This window comes from Hermetia illucens, chromosome 1 (genome assembly GCF_905115235.1).
Source record: "Hermetia illucens chromosome 1, iHerIll2.2.curated.20191125, whole genome shotgun sequence".
Taxonomy (NCBI): Eukaryota; Metazoa; Arthropoda; class Insecta; order Diptera; family Stratiomyidae; genus Hermetia; species Hermetia illucens.
In genome coordinates, this window is record NC_051849.1 from 102792158 (window position 1) to 102814176 (window position 22019).

The 22019-nt window shown below is 43.8% G+C and overlaps 1 protein-coding gene across 2 annotated transcripts; it reads left to right on the forward strand.

Annotated features, from left to right (window-relative positions):
- The first annotated feature begins 62 nt into the window (after window positions 1–62).
- LOC119661787 lies at window positions 63–16753 on the forward strand. 2 transcript variants are annotated; one of them, XM_038071271.1, is made up of 3 exons: window positions 63–226; window positions 15945–16280; window positions 16587–16753. In XM_038071271.1, exons 1-3 carry the CDS (start codon window positions 201–203, stop codon window positions 16750–16752), a joined length of 528 nt encoding a protein of 175 aa, XP_037927199.1. In that variant the 5' UTR covers window positions 63–200; the 3' UTR covers window position 16753. The 2 variants fall into 2 exon arrangements, with proteins under 2 accessions (XP_037927199.1, XP_037927198.1); XM_038071270.1 differs by lacking the exon at window positions 63–226 and adding an exon at window positions 452–513.
- Window positions 16754–22019: the final 5266 nt, after the last annotated feature.

The following is a 22019-nucleotide window of genomic DNA, read 5'->3' on the forward strand; positions in this document are numbered from 1 at the left end:
TGTTTATATGACCATGCTCTTAATAAAAGAAGTCCTCCATTGATAAGTTGTCCTCGATGGAAACCATTCATAGATATGGCTTAGAAGTGAGTGAGAACTTTAAAGTCCATGCTTGTGCCGAAATTCCAAGTGACTGCTATGGGGATGAAGTGATGTGTACGTGTCGTGAAAGTTTCAAATTTTAGATTGTTCCCAGAATAATGCAGCCTGTGGACAAATTTAAAATGTAAGTGCTTTTGCATGTGTACGAGTATTATAGCGAAATTGTAATAAATACTCCCTCACTTCATATAAAGCTGAGTACATAGAAATATTTATTCTTTAAACTTCCGAAAACTTATTTGGATCGATGAAATTTCGTGTTGCATTCATCCACAAAAGGAATTTATAAAAGTTAGAGGGCATACGCCAGGGGTTTTTAAATAATTTGAATTCAGTTGCATTTCCGTTTTTGGTGAGTGAAGGAATAAAGTTAGAGAACTGAATGGCGGGCTGGAGTAATTGGAAGTCAAGGCAAGAAAATCTGAGATAAGTGATATTTTTATAGTACTTCGTAAAATAGGTTCACTTCAACAATAGTTTAAACAAAACTACTAATTACAATAGCTTGTTCTGCAATCTAATGATCTAAAATATTTTTAACGGACTGGCATAGTGTGGTGCAGGTTTCAGTGTTAGAAAGATGCTGAATCTATGAATTTTAAAAGATATGGAGAAATTCAGAACTGAAATCGAATCATAAGCAAGTGTGTTATTAAAATGTTTTCACTGCGGATTCATTAAAATCAATCATATTTGTTCAATTGATCAATACTACTGATTAAAAGTGGATGGGCTTTAAGATTTTTGAGACATCCTTCGCAGAAAATTAAGTTACATCCTAAAACAAGGAAGGTAGCATTAATTTTAAGTTAACTCAAGAACTCAAGGGATAGCGACGTGCTAGATTCGAAACTCTATTGACACCGGAGATTCGACAATGCCTCGGAAAGGGAGTGACTTCATAGCTACAGTTTTTGGCTATTGCTACTTTGGTAGTTTATTGGTGATTTCTGGAATGTTTGCACGCTTCTCGCTAATGATACCGAGGACCCCAGAAAATGCTCTGGCTTAGGGGTAGTAGACACGCTTCGGATTGTTACTGACCGCTAGAATTAGGCGTATTCTCATGACCTGGCAATTGGCTTCTGATCTTGAGGGCTATACTATGGTGAAGGATAAGGAACATCAGAATTGTGCAGTGCTACGCACCAACAGAGATTTCTGATATAGACTGATGGGCAGCTGTGTGCAGTTTAGAAGAAGCTTATCAAAGGTGACATTGTGATCATGATCAGTTATCTGAATATCAAGGTCGGCCGTGACATCACTTTCATCCTGTGTATGATGGGGGAGCATGGGCTTTTTGAGCGTAACAGCAACTATGAAAGGTTTATGAACTTTTGTCATTTTCAACGCCTCATTATCGGCGGCACATTATTCTAGTACAGGTTTTGCCACGAAGTTACTTGAAATTCGACTGACTGACTACAAAAATAGAAACAAATCCACCATATTGTGATCAACATTTAATTCAGTAATGGTCTTCTAAATGTGAGTAATACAAGGTGCGGCAGCATAACTTCCTTTTTTAAAATGCGCACCACTCAGTTAGTTGATGTCATAGCGGAGCGCTAGTGGTCTCGTTCAAGAGGGGATACTGTAAAGTTTTGTTCCGACACGGTTCAGTCGCCATCATGCGTTGGAATAGTGGGGAGCGTGCCTTTGCCGTTGATGTTTACTTTTCAAGCGGATTTTCGGTTATTGCAACACAGCGTGCATTTCGGAATCGCTTTAATTTAGCCCCGTTGGCTCCCGTCCCAGACCGCTCTTCCGATCTGTCCCCTTGTGATTTTTTTCTGTGGGGTTTTTTGAAATCCCGTGTTTATGTGAACCGTCCAAGAACCCTACAAGATTTGAAGACCATAATATACCCAGACCATAGATAAGAGTCATGACAAACGCCAGAAATCGGTTTACGCAATGTATGGAGAATGGGGGACGTCACCTAACAGATTTGATCTTCAAAACAATGTAAATAAAAACTTTAGACATGTATCTACATTATAAAAAATAAATAAATATTTTTCGATGCATACAATAGTTTTTATTGAGTTTTGAAAAAAGGAAGTTATGCTGCCGCACTCTGTATAAAGAGCACTGATATCGATCTTCAAAATAACTATCATCCGATGGTTATTTATCTTGGATTGTCACTACTTGGTTTACTCCCAAAGAAACAGAGTCATCGGTTCGAAATTCAATTCGGAACGTTTCTGCGATTCGTCTACGTTCGTTAATGAGAAAACTTTCCTACTGTGGCGAAGTTACATCTCTTGTGAATGATATGACAAGCCACCGTAACAGGTGCTCCAGGTAGGAGTGAAGTTATCTTTGCCATCAATGCACTCTGTTGACTTTTCTAAAAAAATCAAACTGAATATGGCCAAGTGCTTAGGCAGTCTCACCTAAGCTTTAAACAAATTAAAGGCTTGTGTGCTTGAACCATATTGAAATTTTATTGCATTTGAACACTTATTATATACACAATTTTTGCTTACAGGTAAAATTCTTAGTAGACTAAAAAACTACAGGTGCGAATATTACAAAAAAAAACGCTATGTCAACCAATTTCTCATGCAATGCATTTTTAGCTGATTTTGTTCAATACATTTTACCGCAAGTTCATTACCATCGTTGTTGACAATCGAACCTAATACCTTGCATGCAATTATTGCGAGTTAACATTATATTCTAGATAAAGATGTGTTATATTTCTTAAAAAGACTTATTCTGATTATATTCTAAACATTCTGCCCAGCCAAGAACCACTGGTTCTTCTATTTATCGTGGTCGTACCACTGGACCGTGGATTCAGGAGATGTTCTGGGTGATGAAGTTGACTGAAAGCTTTGTGACTTGCAGAATTTGCAAAGGAGCGCCGTGATGATGATGCTGGTAATCAGGAACCCGAACCCGAGCCCGGATCCTAATACGATGGTCTGATGCCTAAGGTGGTGTCAAGTAGTAGTCTTCATATCGGCTCGAAGTTGGGCTTCTTGATGTTGAGTCTCCTCAATGAAGTTGTCGTCTCGTTCGAGAATTGTCTTTGATGGTACGTACACAACTGTCGTGTTGATTGTGTCAAGTGGTTGGATGATGACGGGTTTCACGTAGGGGTACTGGGCCATGTTGTTTTTGTTTGTTGATATCGGTGGGAGTGGTTCGAAGAATAACTGTAGAACTCTTCAGACTGCAACTTGGGTCCATTTCTAAGATGCCTACGCCTTCGAGTTGCAGGTCTTATCTTTGTCCCTTGCAAGTGAGGACGACAGGATTCGTGATGGAAGCAAGAAACAACCATGTGTTGGGTCGTATTAACTGTTTCCACAACATGTTCTTCACATGAATGATGTGTTGCGGGCATGGTGTCTTGAATCTGTTGTAGATCTCGTCCAAGATGCAATTCGGGTGGTCATTGATGCTCGACAATATGGTGACTGAACAATGAAATTCAGTTACTTGCTGTTTTTTGCATTGGTTAAATTATTCCGGAGTCAGCGTGAAGTACGTTTGGTCGTCATACCTCACTCCGAGAAAATTTTGAGCGATATCGGAAACTGAAAAATTTCCATTTCCTAAATTGTGTGGAATTCCGGTGAAATGCGTGAGCTCGAATTTCTTTCGTTCAACGATGTGGAACCAGCCGGAAATCGTAATTCCGTTTCCCTGGGTAGAAATGCCAGGTTTGCCTACTTTTTGTGAAACTATGATTAGTTCACCTCTTAGCTTTTCTTGCATCCGAGAGAGGGTAATCACTATGGTTCATGCTGGTAGTATTTCCGAAAAGCTTCCTGTTCCTGATTTAATTGTGTAAATCGCTTCATAATGCTTCTGAATGTCTTGCATCCGAGAGAGGGTAGTCACTATGGTTAATGCTGGTAGTATTTCCGAAAAGCTTCCTGTTCCTGATTTAATTTTGTAAATCGCTTCATAATGCTTCTGAGTGTGCTCCAGCCAAGTGAATGCTGCCTGATACGCTGCCAAGAGTTGAATATTGATTCTGTTGTGATTGGTGTACCAGGTGGCCATTTCTGCCATTGTCTTATAGGCGTGATCTACTTTCCTAGCGATGAGGTGTAATTTAGTGGTAAGAGCTTGCCGTGTCTCTTTCACAAGTGCGGTAGTGCTTAACAATAGGTTGCCGTGGTGTTCCAAAGTCTTGATGACCTGCCTTTGATTTTCATCCAGTTTATCGATGTCTGCGTAGACTTCGTCGTTCACTCCGAAAATTCCTTGCAGTAGATTTCCTAGGAGGCCGCGTTGACCCCTCACTTTAACCCATGGACTGATAGCGTCTATTGTTATGTTGACTTCTTGTTCAAGTTGAGTCACAAGCTCCGCACACCGTATATCTGGGTGTAATCGTAGGCCTTCTTTACAGATATTGGACATATTCTGATATCTCTGTCGAGTGTGCTCTAGGTCAGACATGATCTCTTCACTAGAGATATTGACGTCCAACCGGAATTGTCCCTTTATTAGTCGGACCTGACCCAAAATTGGTCCCTCTACCGTTACTCCATTTAATTTAGATTGGCCCAGCGTAATGAATTCCTGTCCGAGCAAAAGGTTTTCCTGGCCGTACTCGTTCCTGAGGCAGTATTCCTATCAGTTGTTGACTCGGTTTGGCGTTTATTCTGAAACAATGGGTACATTTCCTCCCGAAATGTTTCACGGCCGCGAGCCCGTCAATGATCCAGTACTTCGTACGAATCGTCGAGTGTACTAGCTGAGCGGGACCATGCAGCATTAGATGATGGTAATGTTTTATGACCAGATTAGCCATATGTCCTCGGGGTAGTAGTATAGGGTGTTTTGTATCGAATCGGTTTCCAGCTCATCTGACTTTAAAAATGGGTGGTGAGGGTTAGACCTCCATCTTCTGCAGTAAGCGATGACTCTTACGAGTTTCGTGAATGATGAGAATCGTTGCGTTAAATTCTCCTTTTCTTCTGCCTTTATAGTTGTGAAGCATGCTGCCTTTTGTCGTACTTCTGAATTGGTGACTGCTTTGTTGCAAATGAATCTGGATTTCGGCCATTTGTCTTGATGTTACTTTAACCAGTCCGGGCCGTTCCACCACTGTACATGATTCTTCAAAAAGTTTGGGAAAATTCCACGGGATGCGACATCTGCCGGGTTTGCTTTGCTATTTATATGTCGCCATTGTTTGGAATCGGAGGAAGAATGAATGTGGCTGACACTATTGGCGATAAACACTTTCCATTTAGCTGCTGGACTTTGGAGCCATTGTAGTACGATCATCGAATCTGTCGAATAATAGGGAATGATATCCTTCCAACCATGGGCTTCTAACGTAGTTGACATCAGGTCGCACAAGAGCGCAGTGCTGCACAGCTCCAACCGTGGAATTGATTGGACCTTTAACGGTGCGAGTTTGGACTTCGACGTTATGAGTTGAACAGTTGTGGAACCGTCACGTTCCTCAATGCGTATATAGATGACTGCCGCATATGCTGCTTCTGAGGCGTCACAATATCCATGGACTTGAATAGTTACAGTATCACTACAGTGTAGCCACCTTGGAATAGTAATTTCCTGGAGAACCGGCAACTGTGAACGGAAGTTTCGCCATTTCGCATCAAGTTCTTCTGTGATTGGTTCATCCCAGGTTCTATGTTGTAACCACAGCTGCTGCATCATTATTTTACCTACGACAATACACGGCTGCAACCATCCCATTGGATCGAATAATTTTGCTACCTCAGAAAGCAATTGTCGTTTCGTGAGCACAGTACCTGTGATCTTCTCTAAGGTAACCTTGAAGAAGAAGCAATCCCTTGCTGGATGCCATCCTAGCCCTAGAGTCTTGATGTGATCTTCCTCGTCGATGCTTAACGGTGGGTTCGCTTCTCTATCGGAAACAGGAATTGACTCCAACAGACTATCGTGATTTGCTGCCCATTTCCGTAATTTAAACCCTCCCTTTTGTAGTACTTTGATAAGGTCTTGCTGTAAGGTCTGCGCTTCCTTGATTATATCTCCGCCTGTTAGTACATCATCCACATAAAAGTCTTCTTTAATGGCTCGACACGCTTTTGGATAGTGCACCCTTTCGTCATCCGATAGCTGATGCAAAGTGCGCATCGCCAAGTACGGGGCGCTGGCCGTGCCATATGTAACTGTTGTTAACTTAAAATGTTTAATCGGTTCGGATGGATGACTTCGCCACAGGATTCGTTGATAGTCCTGATCCTGAGGATGTATACTTATCTGTCGGTACATCTTTTCTATGTCAGCTGCTATCACGTATCGATGCGTCCTCCATCTCATCAATACATGAGTGATGCTATTCTGAATGTTGGGACCGATGAGCAAGATATCGTTGAGTGACTTGCCTGTTGGTGTTGCTTGAGACGCATTGAAAACGACTCGAAGCTTTGTGGTGGTACTGTCATCCTCCTGGTCAAAGGGTAGTATAGGTCCCGGGGCGAAACGTGGATTGGTACCCACGATGGAGCATAAAACCTGGGAAATGCCTGCTGAACCAACACCAACAGCTCTACTACCAAACCCTATCTCCACCTCCACGTGGTGACCGCTGGGAGCTCTTTCTTGACGAAAAGCTGCAGACGGAGAAGGATGAAGGCGAGTCTCCCGCGCCTAAAAACGGGACAAATTGTACCAACTGGTCCTCCAGGTTGGGGGTTGGGTAGGGCTGACAACCCTACACGGAAAACAACCGTTACGAAGCCACAACAGGAGCCTCGGATAGGACGGATATTAAAACGACGGACCCGGCAACGACAAAGGAACAACGATTTGCGCATTTTCTCATGGAACGTGCGCTCCCTGTACAGAGATGAAGCTGATAAGCAGCTAGCCGATACCCTGTCCCAATACAGGGCTGATGTAACTGCGTTGCAAGAGATGCGATGGACAGGGACCGGTTTCCTGGAGAAGAGCCACTACACCATATATTATAGCGGCCATCCAGTAAACCATGTGCTCGGAGTAGGTTTCTTAGTCAGCCAAAAAATGAAACCTGCTGTTATCGGCTTTGAAAGTATAAGCGAACGGCTATGCACTCTGCGCTTGCGAGGCAAGTTTAGAAATATAAGCCTCATAAACGTTCACGCCCCTACAGAGGAGACTGCAGAGTCGGAGAAGGATACCTTCTACGAGGCAGTAGAAAGAACCCTCGAAGCCTGTCCCAGATATGATATCAAAATCATACTTGGGGATTTTAACAGCCAAGTAGGGAAGGAGCCCGTATTCAGGCGATACGTTGGCTCCCATAGCTTACACGAAAAAACAAATGATAACGGACTGCGGACTATTCAATTAGCAGGGTCACACGAAATGGTTGTTGGAAGTACCTGGTTTGCGCGGAAAGCGGTCCACAAACATACGTGGGCCTCTCCAGACGGGACCACTTTCAACCAAATTGACCACGTGTTGATCGAACGCCGCCACCTCTCAGCCTTGATGAATGTCAGAACATATAGGGGGGCCAATATAGACTCGGATCACTATCTCGTTGGCATGGTGCTCCGAGCTCGAATAACAATACCACCTAGAATCCCCTCTGACAATCAGGTGAGAGTGAACACTGAAGCCATCCACAACACAACCCTCCGCGACACCTATAAGAGGGAAATGGATGCCGCAATAACCGCAGTCAATAGAGGACCTGGAGATGAAGCATCAACTAATGATCTTCACAACCACCTGAAGAACGTTATCATGGATACGGCCACAAATATACTTGGCCCCAGCCGCAAAAGGAGTCGGAACGGCTGGTTTGACGATGAATGTAAGCTAGCAACGGAACGGAAGAATGCCGCATACCGAGTAATGTTGCATTCTCAAAGAACGCGGGCACGCGCAGAAACTTATCACGAACTCCGTCGAGCGGAGAAGCGACTTCACAGACGGAAAAAGGAAGCCTGGGAGAACCAACAAGTCTGTGAACTAGAAAAGTACAGGGAGCAACCGCACCAGGCGCGGAAGTTTTACCAACAAGTCAGCAGGATGAAGCCTTATACACCTCGATGCTCATCCTGCCGAGACAAAGAGGGAAATCTGATTTCCGACAGAATGGGGATATTAGAGCGATGGGTTGAGTACTTTGATGAGCTACTGAACAACCAGAACATCGGCGAGTTGGAGGTCCCGCCAACTGAAGACGACGGACAAATACTGCCACCACCAAGTTTAGGAGAAACAGTCCGTGCAATTCATCGGCTAAAAAATCATAAGTCGCCAGGAGCCGATGGAATTACAGCCGAATTGGTTAAATATGGAGGCGACCAGTTACACCAAGTGGTTCATCAACTTGTGCTCAAGGTATGGGACAGCGAATCAATGCCTGACGATTGGCAGCGAGGCATAATCTGTCTCATACATAAAAAGGGAGATATCACACAGTGCAGCAATTATAGAGGTATCACGTTGCTGAGTACCATCTATAAGATATTCTCCACTATCTTGCTAGCCCCATACGCCCAGAACATCATTGGCCCATACCAAAGAGGCTTCACTCCAGGCAAATCAGCAACAGATCAGATTTTCTCTCTGCGGCAGGCGATGGAAAAACTGTTGGAATATGGACAACAGTTGCACCATCTGTTCATCGACTTTAAAGCCGCCTATGATAGCATAGCCAGGGTAAAACTGTACACGGCCATGAGGGAATTTGGTATCCCGACGAAATTAATAAGACTGACTAGGCTGACCCTGACCAATGTGCGAGGCCAGATAAAAGCAGCAGGATCACTCTCAAGACCATTCGACATCAACAACGGTCTACGACAAGGGGATGCGCTATCATGCGTCCTCTTTAACCTGGCCCTCGAGAAGGTGATCCGTGATGCTGAAGTGAATGCAAGAGGTACGATCCTCTTCAAGTCCACCCAACTACTGGCCTATGCTGACGATATCGACATCATGGGAAGAACCACCCGAGACGTTCAAACTGCCTTCATCCAGATCGAGCAGGCGGCGCGAGATCTTGGGCTGCACATCAATGAAGGCAAGACAAAATACATGGTGGCAACGTCAGCACCGAAGACGAATCAACCAACAACATCAAACCGCACTGGTCAAACACAAACACGAACAAGAATAAGGATAGGAGAATACAACTTTGAGACCGTTGACAATTTCTCCTATCTAGGGTCGAAAATCACAACCGATAACAACTACGATGATGAAATCCGCGCACGGTTGTTGTCAGCCAACAGAGCCTACTTCAGCTTACAAAGACTGTTCCGCTCGAAACGTCTCACCATAGGGTCAAAGCTCTTACTGTACAAGACTATGATCTTGCCAGTCCTCATGTATTCCTCGGAAACTTGGGTTCTTAGCAAGAAAAATTGCGAACTCTTGGCCGCGTTCGAGAGAAGAATCCTCCGAAGAATTTTTGGCCCCCTACATGAGGATGGACGATTCCGTAGCCTACACAATGACGAAATCTATGAGCGATACCATGACCGTCCGGTTGTGGATAAAATCCGGCTCAATAGGTTACGGTGGGCGGGTCACTTAATCCGTATGGATGAAGATGATCCCACCCGGAAAGTCTATAAGGGCAATATCTATGGTAGGAAAAGAAGACGAGGCAGACCCTGCCTAAGATGGAGCGATGGCGTGGGCCAGGACGCCAGACAGCTTTTAGGGATATCGAATTGGTGGACCTCGGCGCAAAACCGGGATGTCTGGAGTTCCTTATTAAGGCAGGCCTAGACCGGATACCGGTTGTTGCGCCGTTGATGATGATGTCATCCTTGCGTACGGCATGGTGAGGCAAGTAATATGTCTGTTTTGTAAACTTATCTGCGACTGGCACTTCCACCATGTGACCTAGCTCAAGGTATTCCTTCATGAATGCTACATATTGGTACCTTAAGTCATCGTCGTTGTTCAATCGTTTTTCCAATTGCGAGAAGCTAATATACGCCTTTTGCTGCGAGTTGCACACAGGTTTTCCGGGATCCACATTTTGCTTAAACGGGAGCCGAACAATGTATCTGCCAGACTCGTCCCTCCTAGTGGTCTGCTGATACTATTCCATAGCTGCCTGCTCGTCCCTTGTTAACGGCTGTTCGCTCGGTATCTAGTTGATTTCCCAAAACCTCTTGACCAGCCTATCCGTGCTGTCTTCAGTAGCGATAAATGTCAATATGCCCTCTTGATTGTTTCGAGCAGAAGTCGGACCGAGTAAAATCCAGCCAAATCTGGTATTCACTGCACAAGGAGATCCCCTTTTGAACCCTGCTAACACGATCTCGTTGTAGGTGTCTGCTCCAAGCAGAATGTCGATTCGCCCTGGAGTTCCGTATTGGGGAACAGCTAATTTTTTGACTGATAGTCCCGCTGGTAGCTTGACTGGGGTTTATGTTGACGAATGCAAGTTCGTTATGGTCGGTAGTACTAAAGTGGACACGTTGGTTGTGAAGTCTCCATACTTTGCCTTGATCACTAACTCCACACTGCCTCTACTCTGCAGTCTTGTACCTGCTCCGACTCCGCATATATGTATCTTTGAGAACCGCCTTCGTAGACCAAGCAATTGAACCGCTGATTCCGTGATGAAACTCCTTTGCGATCCAGATTCTAGCAAAGCTCTCAAAGTCACAAATTCGCCTGAAACACTCTGTACATCAACTCGAGCGGTTCCGAGTAGTACTGTTTGATCCTGCGTTCCATCCCCAGCCAACAACGCTTGGGTAGTCGGGATGAATGGTTTAGCATCGACTGTCAATTTTTTTGAAATGCTTGTGATTTCACTGTTATGTAGTAACGAATGGTGCTTCTTCGAACATGTCCGGCACCTGCTACTCGAGGGGCATTGGTTGATGCCATGTCCCTTCCTCAAGCAGTTAAAGCACAAGTTTTGTTTCCTTGCTTCATTTTTCCGTTGTTGCTCGTTCATCTCTCTGAACTTGTCGCACTGATTCACGTAGTGGTCCTTGGTACAAATGCTGCATGCCTTTGTCGTTGTAGTCGTCAGTGAGTCAACCTTAGAAGTTTTCCAAGGAATGTTCAACGCCTCGAGTGTCCTGAACCGACTCGTCAGGAACTCCAAAAACGATTTGAAGGTGGGTAACTCTGCGTTAGCACCCAGTGATGCCTCCCATAATCGTCGAGATTGTTGGTCCAATGTCTGAGTTGTTTCGAAAATGACCAATAAGTCCCAATGCTCAGTGTTGACGCCGATGCTATTCATATTAGCGATGAACTCTGCGGTGGCGTCCATTACTCGTTTGATAGAGGAATCAGAATCTTCCTTTGCCATTGGCAAGTTGTGGAACTTGTGCAAGTAATTCCATGCCATGGCTCGCTTGTTGTCATACCGTTCTCGCAGCATGTGCCTTGCTGCCTCGTAATTTTCGTTGTTCACATCCAGATATTGAATGACTCTTGCAGCATCACCTTGAACATGAGTTTTTAAGTACTGCATCCTTTCAACCGCAGACAGTGTCTCGTTGCAGTGAATTAACGAATTGAACATGTCATTGAACATGCGCCACTGGCTGCATTTCCCATCAAACTTCGGGATAGTCAATCTTTCCAATTGCACCCGGTTCGTCGCCGCTGAACCGCTGCTGTTCATATGTTGCGTGATTGGCTGGTATGCCGCCAAGCCCGACTTGAAACGAGTAAGTAAATCCAAATACGTTTCTTCGGCGCTCTCATACTCTTCCAAGTAGGACTTCTGTTTACTGGAATCTCCTGAAAGATCATCCAGGACTGCTCCATGTCGTTCCTGGCAAGCCTGCCACAGTTCCTCCAGACGTTGTGTTCTGGCTTGGAAATAGCCAAGGGAATGCCTCTCCTTGCTGTCTTTCAAATGATTTCGGCTCAGTCTGTTCAGACTAGCGAAATTATCCCGCTGTACTAAGATCACCTCCTTGGTCATCTTGTGACGTCACGGATCTACAACGATACTGACGGATGGGTACTTTTAAGCTCTCTAGCACCGGAGTCTTGCCACTCTTTTGCACCAAATTGATTTGTTCAATTTACACGGTGGAAAATATTGAGCGCAAAGATTGCGGTAGAGAACAATTTCTCCAACTCGTTCAGTATCCGGCTCGACGGACCAGAAAATGTTGACTTTCCTAAAAAAATCAAACTGAATATGGCCAAGTGCTTAGGCAGTCTCACCTAAGCTTTAAACAAATTAAAGGCTTGTGTGCCTGAACCATATTGAAATTTTATTGCATTTGAACACTTATTACATACACAATTTTTGCTTACAGGGAAAATTCTTAGTAGACTAAAAAACTACAGGTGCGAATATTACAAAAAAAACGCTATGTCAACCAATTTCTCATGCAATTCATTTTTAGCTGATTTTGTTCAATACATTTTACCGCGAGTTCAGTACCATCGTTGTTGACAATCGAACCTAATACCTTGCATGCAATTATTGCGAGTTAACATTATATTCTATATAAAGTATGTGTTATATTTCTTAAAAAGACTTATTCTGATTATATTCTAAACACACTCAAATGGAGTGAAACCAGCAGCCTTGGCGGTCTCTAAACCAATTAATTAACATAGCCTTAGGAGAGAATCTGTAAGAATTCGTCATCTGCCTAGAAAAGAGTGGCATAACAGCCCATAAATTACCAATCAGTGTACATTAAAGCATCAAGCTCTTAAATGCTTAACGACAAGATCAAAGACAGATCCTACCGTTGGAACATTATCTGCATTAACAGTATCTAGCAGTGTTTCAACCCAGTAGATATTCATACTGACATCGCAAAGTAAGCAGCTAGAGAGCTAGAATCCCTAGTTGAAACCTTTGGATCCCACACACTAACATCAGTATTACAACCAGAGAGAAACGGATTTTGAAAATGGCGGCCAGAACCGGGCTCGTAGTTTTAAACACCGGATCCACGCCAACGTTTCGGCGCACAGGTTGTGAAGGAAGTATTCCTGACATCACTTTTGCGTCGGAATCTTTGGCATCATCAGCAAGTAATCACCAGTACATCGCGTTCGAAGTGGTTGCCGCTACTTGCCGGCGAGCACTAAAGCAACGCTCCCCCTGCCTGTAGAATGTCGCGAGGGTGAACATCGGGAAGTTCGTCGAAGCTCTTGGAGCAGGGAGGGCACCGTCGCAAATTCAGTGATGAATCTGATAACGACGGCATGTGAGGCTGCCATGCCCCGGAGGGGCCCCGGTCGGACAAGCCTTCTATGCACTGATGGATGGCAGAAATTGCCGACCTATGGAGGGAGTGTCATAAGCTTCGCCGCCAACGAGGAGGCATGTGCCATAAAGGCACAGTATAGATTATCAAAAATGAGACTCCGCAGCGCTATAAATAAAAGCAAAGCTCGCGGCTGGCAGAACCTTGTCAACGAGGTGAATGAGGAACTTGGCTATAAGCTTGTCACCCGGAGAATCATGGCTCTGCGGAGGCCCTGCATACTAAGAACCGACCAGATCTAACGCATTGTGCGGGCATTGTTCCCCAGACACCCAGTACAGGTTGATGTCAATTGCGCGGGAAGCGTCAAGGATTGCCCTCCTTTTCACAATGGGAGAGTTCGAAGAAGCGATTCTTATTATGAAAAACAAGAAGGCGCCCCTGATGGCATCCTGGCAGAAGTTTACAAACTAGTGTTCCGCCAACGGCCAGAATTGCTGCTTGAGGCGTTCAACGCTTGCTTGAAGGAGGGCATTTTTCCTTGTCGTTGGAAAGTGGCCAGACTCGCGCTGATCAGTAAGGGTAAAGGAGACCCTGAGCTCCCGTTTACATACTGCCGGCTGTGTATGCTTGACACGGCTGGAAAAGTGCTAGACAAGCTCATCAGGAGTAGACTCGCTCAAGTGATCCGTGCTGCCCTGGACTTATCCCCAGGCAGTTTGGGTTCAGAAGAGGGAGATCCACAGTGGACGCTATTATGGAGGTCGTAGATGCGAAATATATGTCGGAATATTTTGAATTCTCAGCTATGCACGAGTGGGAAAACGTGCATTGAGAGTTCACATAAGATATACACAAAACCTTTATACATGAGTCTCCGAGCTTCAGGTATTCCAGCTTGTTTTTTAAGGTTTTGTGTGAAACAAAACCTTATCAGAATCGAGACGGTGTCTGTCTGTCTGTCTGTCTGTCACACTTGATTAATTCGGAAACGACTAGACCGATTTTCATGAAAATTGGTGAGAGTATGTAATCTGATGTTCCCTTTACATGCAGTATGTGGCACCATTTTGTGTCAAGTTGAAGGGGGCTCCCCATACATGTGAATGGAGGGTGCAAATTTTTTTTCACAGAATCCAGCCATGTGGGGTATCAAATGAAAGGCCTCAATTAGTACTTTTTCAAAACTGGTTCAATATTTGATATTGGGTGAAACCTAGGGGAGGGAGGGCTCAAAATATGACCCCCAAGTGTAACAGGTCTCGTTCTCAGAACCTATCCTACCGAAAAATCTGAAAAATCACAGTGATGCATCTCTACGAAATCTAGTCCCCTAGTTCCGATATCTGCGCAAATAAAGTTAATAATAGCATATTTACACATTTTAGAAGTTTACCCGACACCCCCCTTATGTTCATCCCAGAAGTACAAAATTTGGCATGGGGATAACATAAGGGATAACATAATGCACAATGTGTATAACGTCATCATCACATATCAATTCGTCAATACCACAACGAAATGAGTTCTTATGAATGGGGTCGCTAGGAATTATTTTGTTTTAGTTTTTTAGTCATTTTCATATGAATATCAATTACTCCAACCAGACATGTGTGTATATAGGTATATAGTATATTCGTGCTAATGAACTTTGCGGGTAGTGCCTAATTCAGATAGATATAAGAAGTAGATTGAAAATATGGGTATGATCAATTTATATACGTGCCTATATGTGTACAGTATTCGGAAATAGGCAGTTTGTTTGTTCAGGGTGAGCGTAATATCTATGGCTGTAATATGTACGTATGTCTCGTAGTGTGGAAAAATATGAAGGAATATGTTGGATTTGTAGCTATATACGGATAGAAATATGTGCGTTGAAATTTCTTACATAAGATGAACACAAAACCTTTATACCCCAAGCGCGAGCTTCCGGTATTCCGACTTGTTTATTTTTTTTGAAGAGGTTGATGATATTGACGAAATTCTTGGCTACAGTTTATGGAATATTCCGAGTAGAAGGAAAATGTTTGTAAAACACTACGGTCGCTTGTTGATTTAATCCTTCATCATCATCAACGGCGCAACAACCGGTATCCGGTCTAGGCCTATCTTAATAAGGAACTCCAGACATCCCGGTTTTGCGCCGAGGTCCAATTCGATATCCCTAAAAGCTGTCTGGCGTCCTGGCCTACGCCTTCGCTCCATCTTAGGCAGGGTCTGCCTCGTCTTCTTTTTCTACCATAGATATTGCCCTTATAGACTTTCCGGGTGGGATCATCCTTATCCCCTCTCGCCGAGATTGTGACAACTCGGAAAATAATATTATATTAGCAACAAGTGTTTTGATTATGTACCTTTAATTTCTTAGTAGGATTAATTAAACAATCGGATGTTTATATTGGGAGTTTTGACCCCGGTAAGGACTGGCGTCACTCATAGGTAACGTGGTATTCTGTCTATTGAAACACCCTGTAAGTTTCAAATGAAGTACGAGTACACTAGGTGCAAATCAGTATTTACCACTTCTTAGTTACAGTGAGTGTAATTTAATATTGTACATTAATTGGTAATAAGCAGTTATGAAGTATTTTACAGTGCTCCGTATGGGATGCAATTTAACAATTCGCTATTTATTTTATAGGAAATATTTGGATAATCAACTTACCTTCGTATCAATTTTCGAAAATAACAATTTATTTACAGAATTGCAGCTTCCGTGCGCACAACAAACCGCATCAATGCACTCCTTAATGAGTCTCTGACCCTTCTGCAGACTGGAAAGAAGAAAGCTATTTTTAGAGTCCACGAAAAATCTTTTGACCAGGAGGAGCCGGAGGAAAAAACTTGCAGAACCGATGTCAAGTTTCTAAGAACCAATTTCAACATGGACCACATATATAAAATTGCGGAACGTGTGATAGAAGAACGTTTGCAATGGGATCGATTCAATCGAATGTATGACCCATGGCGGTCTGTGAAATTTGCTGAGAGCTTAGCAACAGACATAAAGGATCGTGTGAAAAGGCTGAAACATAACAGGTATAACATTTTCGTTTTGAGGATTGAGTCTTAAGTCCGCATCCAGTTAATGTGGAATAGGACCAATTGGGAAGAAATTTTCTTCCAGATCCAGGGACCTCTCCTTTTGGAGTTAAATACCCAAAAATTCAAAAATTTACCTATGGCCACTTTCGGGCAGGGTGTTCCCAGGGCAGAGGTGATGAGTTACCTCTACCCTGGACTAAACTGTCAGTCACTTTTTTGAATTATATCATGTTAACTAAAAATGCTTTACATTTAATAATACTTTCAGATATTACTCAGATTAATTTATTTTTCTTTTAGCTACAGAGTAATTTGCATTGTGTCCATAGTGGAAAAACAGCAACAAGGGATAGACTACAAACTGCAGTTTCTCTTGGATGCGCGTTGCGACAATTTTTCCAATTTCACATATGAACGGGCAACATATTATATAGTGGCGACAGTATTTATGATCCACAAAGAATGAAATAAAGGGCTTTTAAGGTACTAAATTGAAATCATTTATCTTGGATTTTTATTCAGTAGTTTTTTTTTCAAAATACTTGATGTAGTGCTAATCGTTAATTGATTTAGGCAAAATATTGATGTCTTGTGGAAATTTGACTCTTTTTAGTAAAATATAGATTTTATAAATTTTCACACCCCAATCAAGCCATCAGGCCAGCAAATTTTGTTTGTTTAAAAAGCAGTTAAAGTCTAATTATTTATCAGAGAGAGTTGCCGCGCGACCGTCTATATTAGCCGAAGGTCACACTTCGAGTACCTTCTTTTCCGAGCTAGTTGGCCTTGGCTCCCCAAAAGAAGCAAGGTTCAACGTAGAAGGACTAAGTTGGACAAAGCAGAAATTCACGCAAATCAAAAGGTTTGTTTTATGGTTCAAGCATTGTCGATTAGCTGTATGGTGTAATTAGGGATGATTTTCCCATAAAAAAATTGAATGCGTTTCCCAAAACATCATTTAGTTTTATCAATACATTGCGTTCAAAATTTTTCAAAACTGATTGATATTTTAACCACGTTATGTGTCGAAACTGGAACTTTTACAGCGCAAATTGTTCTGTTCTGTTTTAAGGTAGTACTACAGGCGCTTGAAATTTCCAGGTTATTTCATTATTTTCTTTTGAACAAAAAAATGATAGATGATCGTTCTGAAATTTTAATTTTAATTTGTCGGAAGCTTAAAATATACAACAAAATTATTTTTACTTAATTTGTGTATTTTTTGTGAATAAATTAGAGTTCTTGAAAAAATATGATCTCACTCGGGGAAGCACACAACCTTCTGCGGTAAACTGAATTAAAAAAAAAATCAATTTCCTCCTATTCTGCAGACTTGTCGAAATATGCAGGCCCTCAAATATGCAAATATCATTAAAAAAAACCATAATGGCGGATTTGCGGAAGAAATTGAAAATAGTTGTATTTTTTTATGTTAAATTGTTAAAAATAAATATTTATTAATAGAAAATTAAATACCTTCGAAGTTTCGTATATCGGCATAGATGTGTAGAATAAGGGATTAAAATTTTGATTAAATGGGCTTTTTTTTAAAGCTTTGTGTAAACACAAAATCTTATTAAAATCGGTTTACTGTGTCATGTGGGGTATCAAATGGAAGGGTCTCAGTTCGTACTTTTCGAAGCCGGTCTTAGTTTTGACATTTGTTAGAAAAGTGGGGTGTTCGGGGGGTTCAAATTGTCCTTTCTCTAACGGATTCATTCTTAGAAATTACTTAACCGAAAAATCTGAAAAAGTCAATAGGCTGCCACTGTTTGGTGCCTAGGCCCCAAAATACCCTCCAAACCGATACCTATTCAAATAAAGTTAAGAATAGTACATTACCATAATTTTTAGTAATTGGCAGCAAAACCCCCTTTAAATTCCTCTTAGAGTCACGAAATTTTGCAGTAAGGTAGGCATAGAGCACGATCCTACCAAATTTGGTGAAAAGCGGACTATTACTAACAAAGTTATTATAGGTCAAAACTGTCGTTTCTGTGCAAATTCAAGACTTTGAATGTCAATATCACTTGAAAGTTGAAATTCTTACATAATATATGCATATATTACGTGCTACATACTAATGGGACAAATGCACACTCAAATCTGTTTATAAAAGAAATACACAAAACCGTTCATACCTGAGCCGTCTAGCTTGCGGTTTCCCGATTTTTTAAGGTTTTGTGTGAAACAAAACCTTATTAGAATCGAGATGGTGTCTGGCTGTCCGTCTGTCTGTCTTTTTTTTTTTTTTTTATGGATGGAGGTGGAAATCTTAGAAAGACACTGCCGCGCCAGGTTGCAGCAGCGTGTGGGATTCTCACCCACTAAAACCACCCCCACTTTCTCCTTTTTCTTTCCCCGCGGGACCGCCGCAAAGCATTACTTCGCGGGGTGGACTGTGCTTTACGCGACCACGCCTTCCGTTCTTCGCGTCCTCCTTGCGCGCTCCGCTCTTGCCAGTTCCTCTTGTATTCGTTTGATGGCGGTGTTCACCGCACATCAGTTTTCCTCCGATTTCAACATTTCCCCGACGATGTTCTGCGGGCTTAGAGTGGTTTTCAGGGAGTCTTCCAGACTCCTCCTTTCTGAGAGAAATCGTGGACAGTGGAACATAACATGCTCCGGGTCCTCAGGTGTGCAACCACATTCAGGACACAAGGGAGAATCATCCAGCCTGAATTGGTGCAGGTACTTCCTGTAACCGCCATGTCCTGACAGGAATTGCGTCAGATGGTAGTTAATCTCACCGTGTCGTCGCTGGATCCACTCTTCAACACGGGGAATCAAAGTGTGGGTCCAGCGACCCCTCTGCGAGTCATCCCACCGTTTCTGCCACTTTTCCAGCGACTCTCGCCTTGCCGCCTTTCGGCGTTCTGCATCCTTTTCAAGAGGATTCATTTTCCTTGTCTCGTACAGGCAGCGTGTCTCATTTGCCAGAATGTCTATCGGGATCATTCCCGCAATAACACACGCTGCCTCGCCTGATATTGTTCTGAAGGCGCTGCACACCCTTAGCGCCACTAAGCGGTAAGTCATATTTACTCTCCTACGATTACTCTCACACGCTAATGCTTCCTCCCAAACTGGTGCCGCGTATAATAGTGTGGAGCGAACCACTCCGGCCACAAGTAATCTGCGACTATACCTTGGACCTCCAATGTTAGGCATCATCCGCGCTAATGATACGCTGGTATTTGCCGCTTTCTCACAGGCATAGTCCAGATGTCCCCTGAAATTGATCTTAGCGTCAATCATCACCCCCAGGTATTTGATAACCGGCTTCGAAGTGATGACGTGACCACCAACGCGAATATTAATCGTATTTCTCTTCCTACGATTGGTAATCAAGACCGCCTCCGTCTTTTGTTCCGCAAGGTCAAGCTGAACCATCTCCAGCCACGCTTTTATGGCGCTAATGGTTTCGTTAGCGTACATTTCGACGTCTTCAGGTTCTTTCTCGACGACAACCACAGCTAGATCATCTGCGAAACCGATTATCGTGGCCTCCTTTGGCACGGGAAGGACAAGGACCCCATTGTACATGACGTTCCACAGGAGAGGACCCAACACTGAGCCCTGTGGTGCTCCTGCGGTGACGGTGTACTGCTTGGATCCCTCATCCGTGTCGTACCAAAGTGTCCTCTCCGAAAGGTAACTGTTGAGGAGCTTAGTCAAGTAACTAGGGACACCCGTGTTAGCCAGTGAACTTTTCATCCACTCCCAGCTTGCGGAATTGAACGCATTTTTGATGTCCAATGTCACTACGGCACAGCATTTTTTAGACGACATCGCGTCTCGAGCCAGCTTCAAAACAACGTCTACGGCGTCGATGGTTGAGTGGGCTTGACGAAATCCAAATTGTCGCTCCGATAGTCCATCCTTGTATTCGATGATAGGGAGCAGTCTGTTGTAGATGACCCTTTCGAGCATCTTTCCTGCCGTGTCGATAAGGCAAATCGGTCGGTATGATGAAGGGTGGCCTGGGTGTTTATTCGGCTTCGGGAGCAAAACTAGTTTTTGCCTCTTCCACCGATCGGGGAAAATTCCTTCTATCATGCATGTGTCAAACACGCTGATAAATCAGTCGGGTCTGGTCTTAACAGCGAGTTTAAGGGCTCTATTGGGAACAGCATCCAGACCGGGTGCTTTGTTATCACCAATTCTCCGGCAAATTTGCATAAGTTCCTCCTCAGTTACCGCAGGTATGGTGTAGACGTCGAGTGCTCGCTTGTGTTGTTTGCGCTCCCCTTTATCCGGGGGGAAGAGCGCCGTCACGATATCGAGCAGAAGATGCGGACAGGTCAATTGTGGTGTTCGCCCTCTCATCTTCTTCATAACTATCCTGTACGCTGTTCCCCAGGGGCTTTGGTCTGCCTCTGTGCAAAGCTCCTTGAAGCATTCTCGCTTGCTGGTCCGTATAGCCTGCTTAAGCCTACCTCGAAGGTTCACATATGCTAGCCGTTTCTCGTCGAAGTCTGGTCTTGCTCTAGCTCGTTGGCAGATCCTTCTAGCACGAAAACATGCATTCCTTAGCACCGCGATCTCTTCATTCCACCAATAGTTTGAGCGCCTTTTTGCGAGAGCTCGTCGCCTCGGCATAGCAGCGTCGCATGCTCTTGTTATGCGTCCCATCATTTGCTCTACCTTTTCCGTAGCCGCACCACCGGGATTTTGGCCTCCCAATAGCATCTCTATGAATGCATCCTCCTCAAGCCCCTTCACGGACCAGCCCCGGTTTCCAGCCTCATGGGAACACGTATCGACGCATGGCCCCGTCTGTCTGTCTGTCTGTCTGTCACACCTGATTTATTCGGAAACGACTTGACCGATTGTCACGAAAATTGGTGAGAGTATGTAATCTGGTGATCCCTTTACATGCAGTAAGTGGCGCCATCTTGTGTTAAGTTTAAGGGGGGGCTCCCCATACATGTGAATGGAGGGTGCGAATTTTTTTTTCACAGAATGTAGCCATGTAGGGTATCAAATGAAAGGTCTCAATTAGTACTTTTCGAATCTGGTTCAATATTTGATATTAGATGAAACATAGGGGAGTGAGGGTTCAAAATATGACCTACAAAAAGTGTAACAGGTCTCGTTCTCAGAACCTATCCAACCGAAAAATCTGAAAAAAATCACAGTGGTGCATCTCTACGAAATCTAGGCCTCAAAATATATCCGGTTCCGGGGTCAAGCAGTGTACTGCAGGATAGACTGATGCGGAACATAGCTCCCTGAGGCGAACCTATCTTTGTCTAAGGATGAGTTGTCTCTCCTCTGGGACGGTGTGTGCCTTTTCAGGGGCCAAGCCTCTCGTCTACCAAGACCGTTAGTGAGTGGTGATAGCCACACCCTGTACGAGGTGACCCTACTATTAACAAAACGCTACGGATCTAGACTGGGGAGTCGAAAAACACCTCCCCCAATCCAGGGTGTCATGCGAACCGTGCCCATTGGATAGTTTGCAGTCGGGGGTAACTGACTGTATTCGAACGGAGCCTCACTGATACCTGGTCGCCTCAGTGAGTAAGTTAGATCTTACCGTGCTACGGGGGGCTATGGCACGGCGGACCTCTTAACCCCCATACTCGTGGGAATTAAATGAGTACTAAATTGGAAAAAAAAACAAAAACCAAAAAAGCGGGGCCCCGTACCGCACCAAAACTGGTTAATCAGGTGGAGGCACGTCTCCGAATTACTGAAAGCCAGGTGACTACACCCAAGAAGGGAGAA

Coding starts and splice junctions, on each gene's coding strand:
- LOC119661787 (XM_038071270.1), top strand. CDS start 485: ATGGCGGGCTGGAGTAATTGGAAGTCAAG. Junction 514..15,944: donor TGGAGTAATTGGAAGTCAAG/GCAAGAAAATCT, acceptor ATTTATTTACAG/AATTGCAGCTTCCGTGCGCA. Junction 16,281..16,586: donor AAAAGGCTGAAACATAACAG/GTATAACATTTT, acceptor TTTTTCTTTTAG/CTACAGAGTAATTTGCATTG.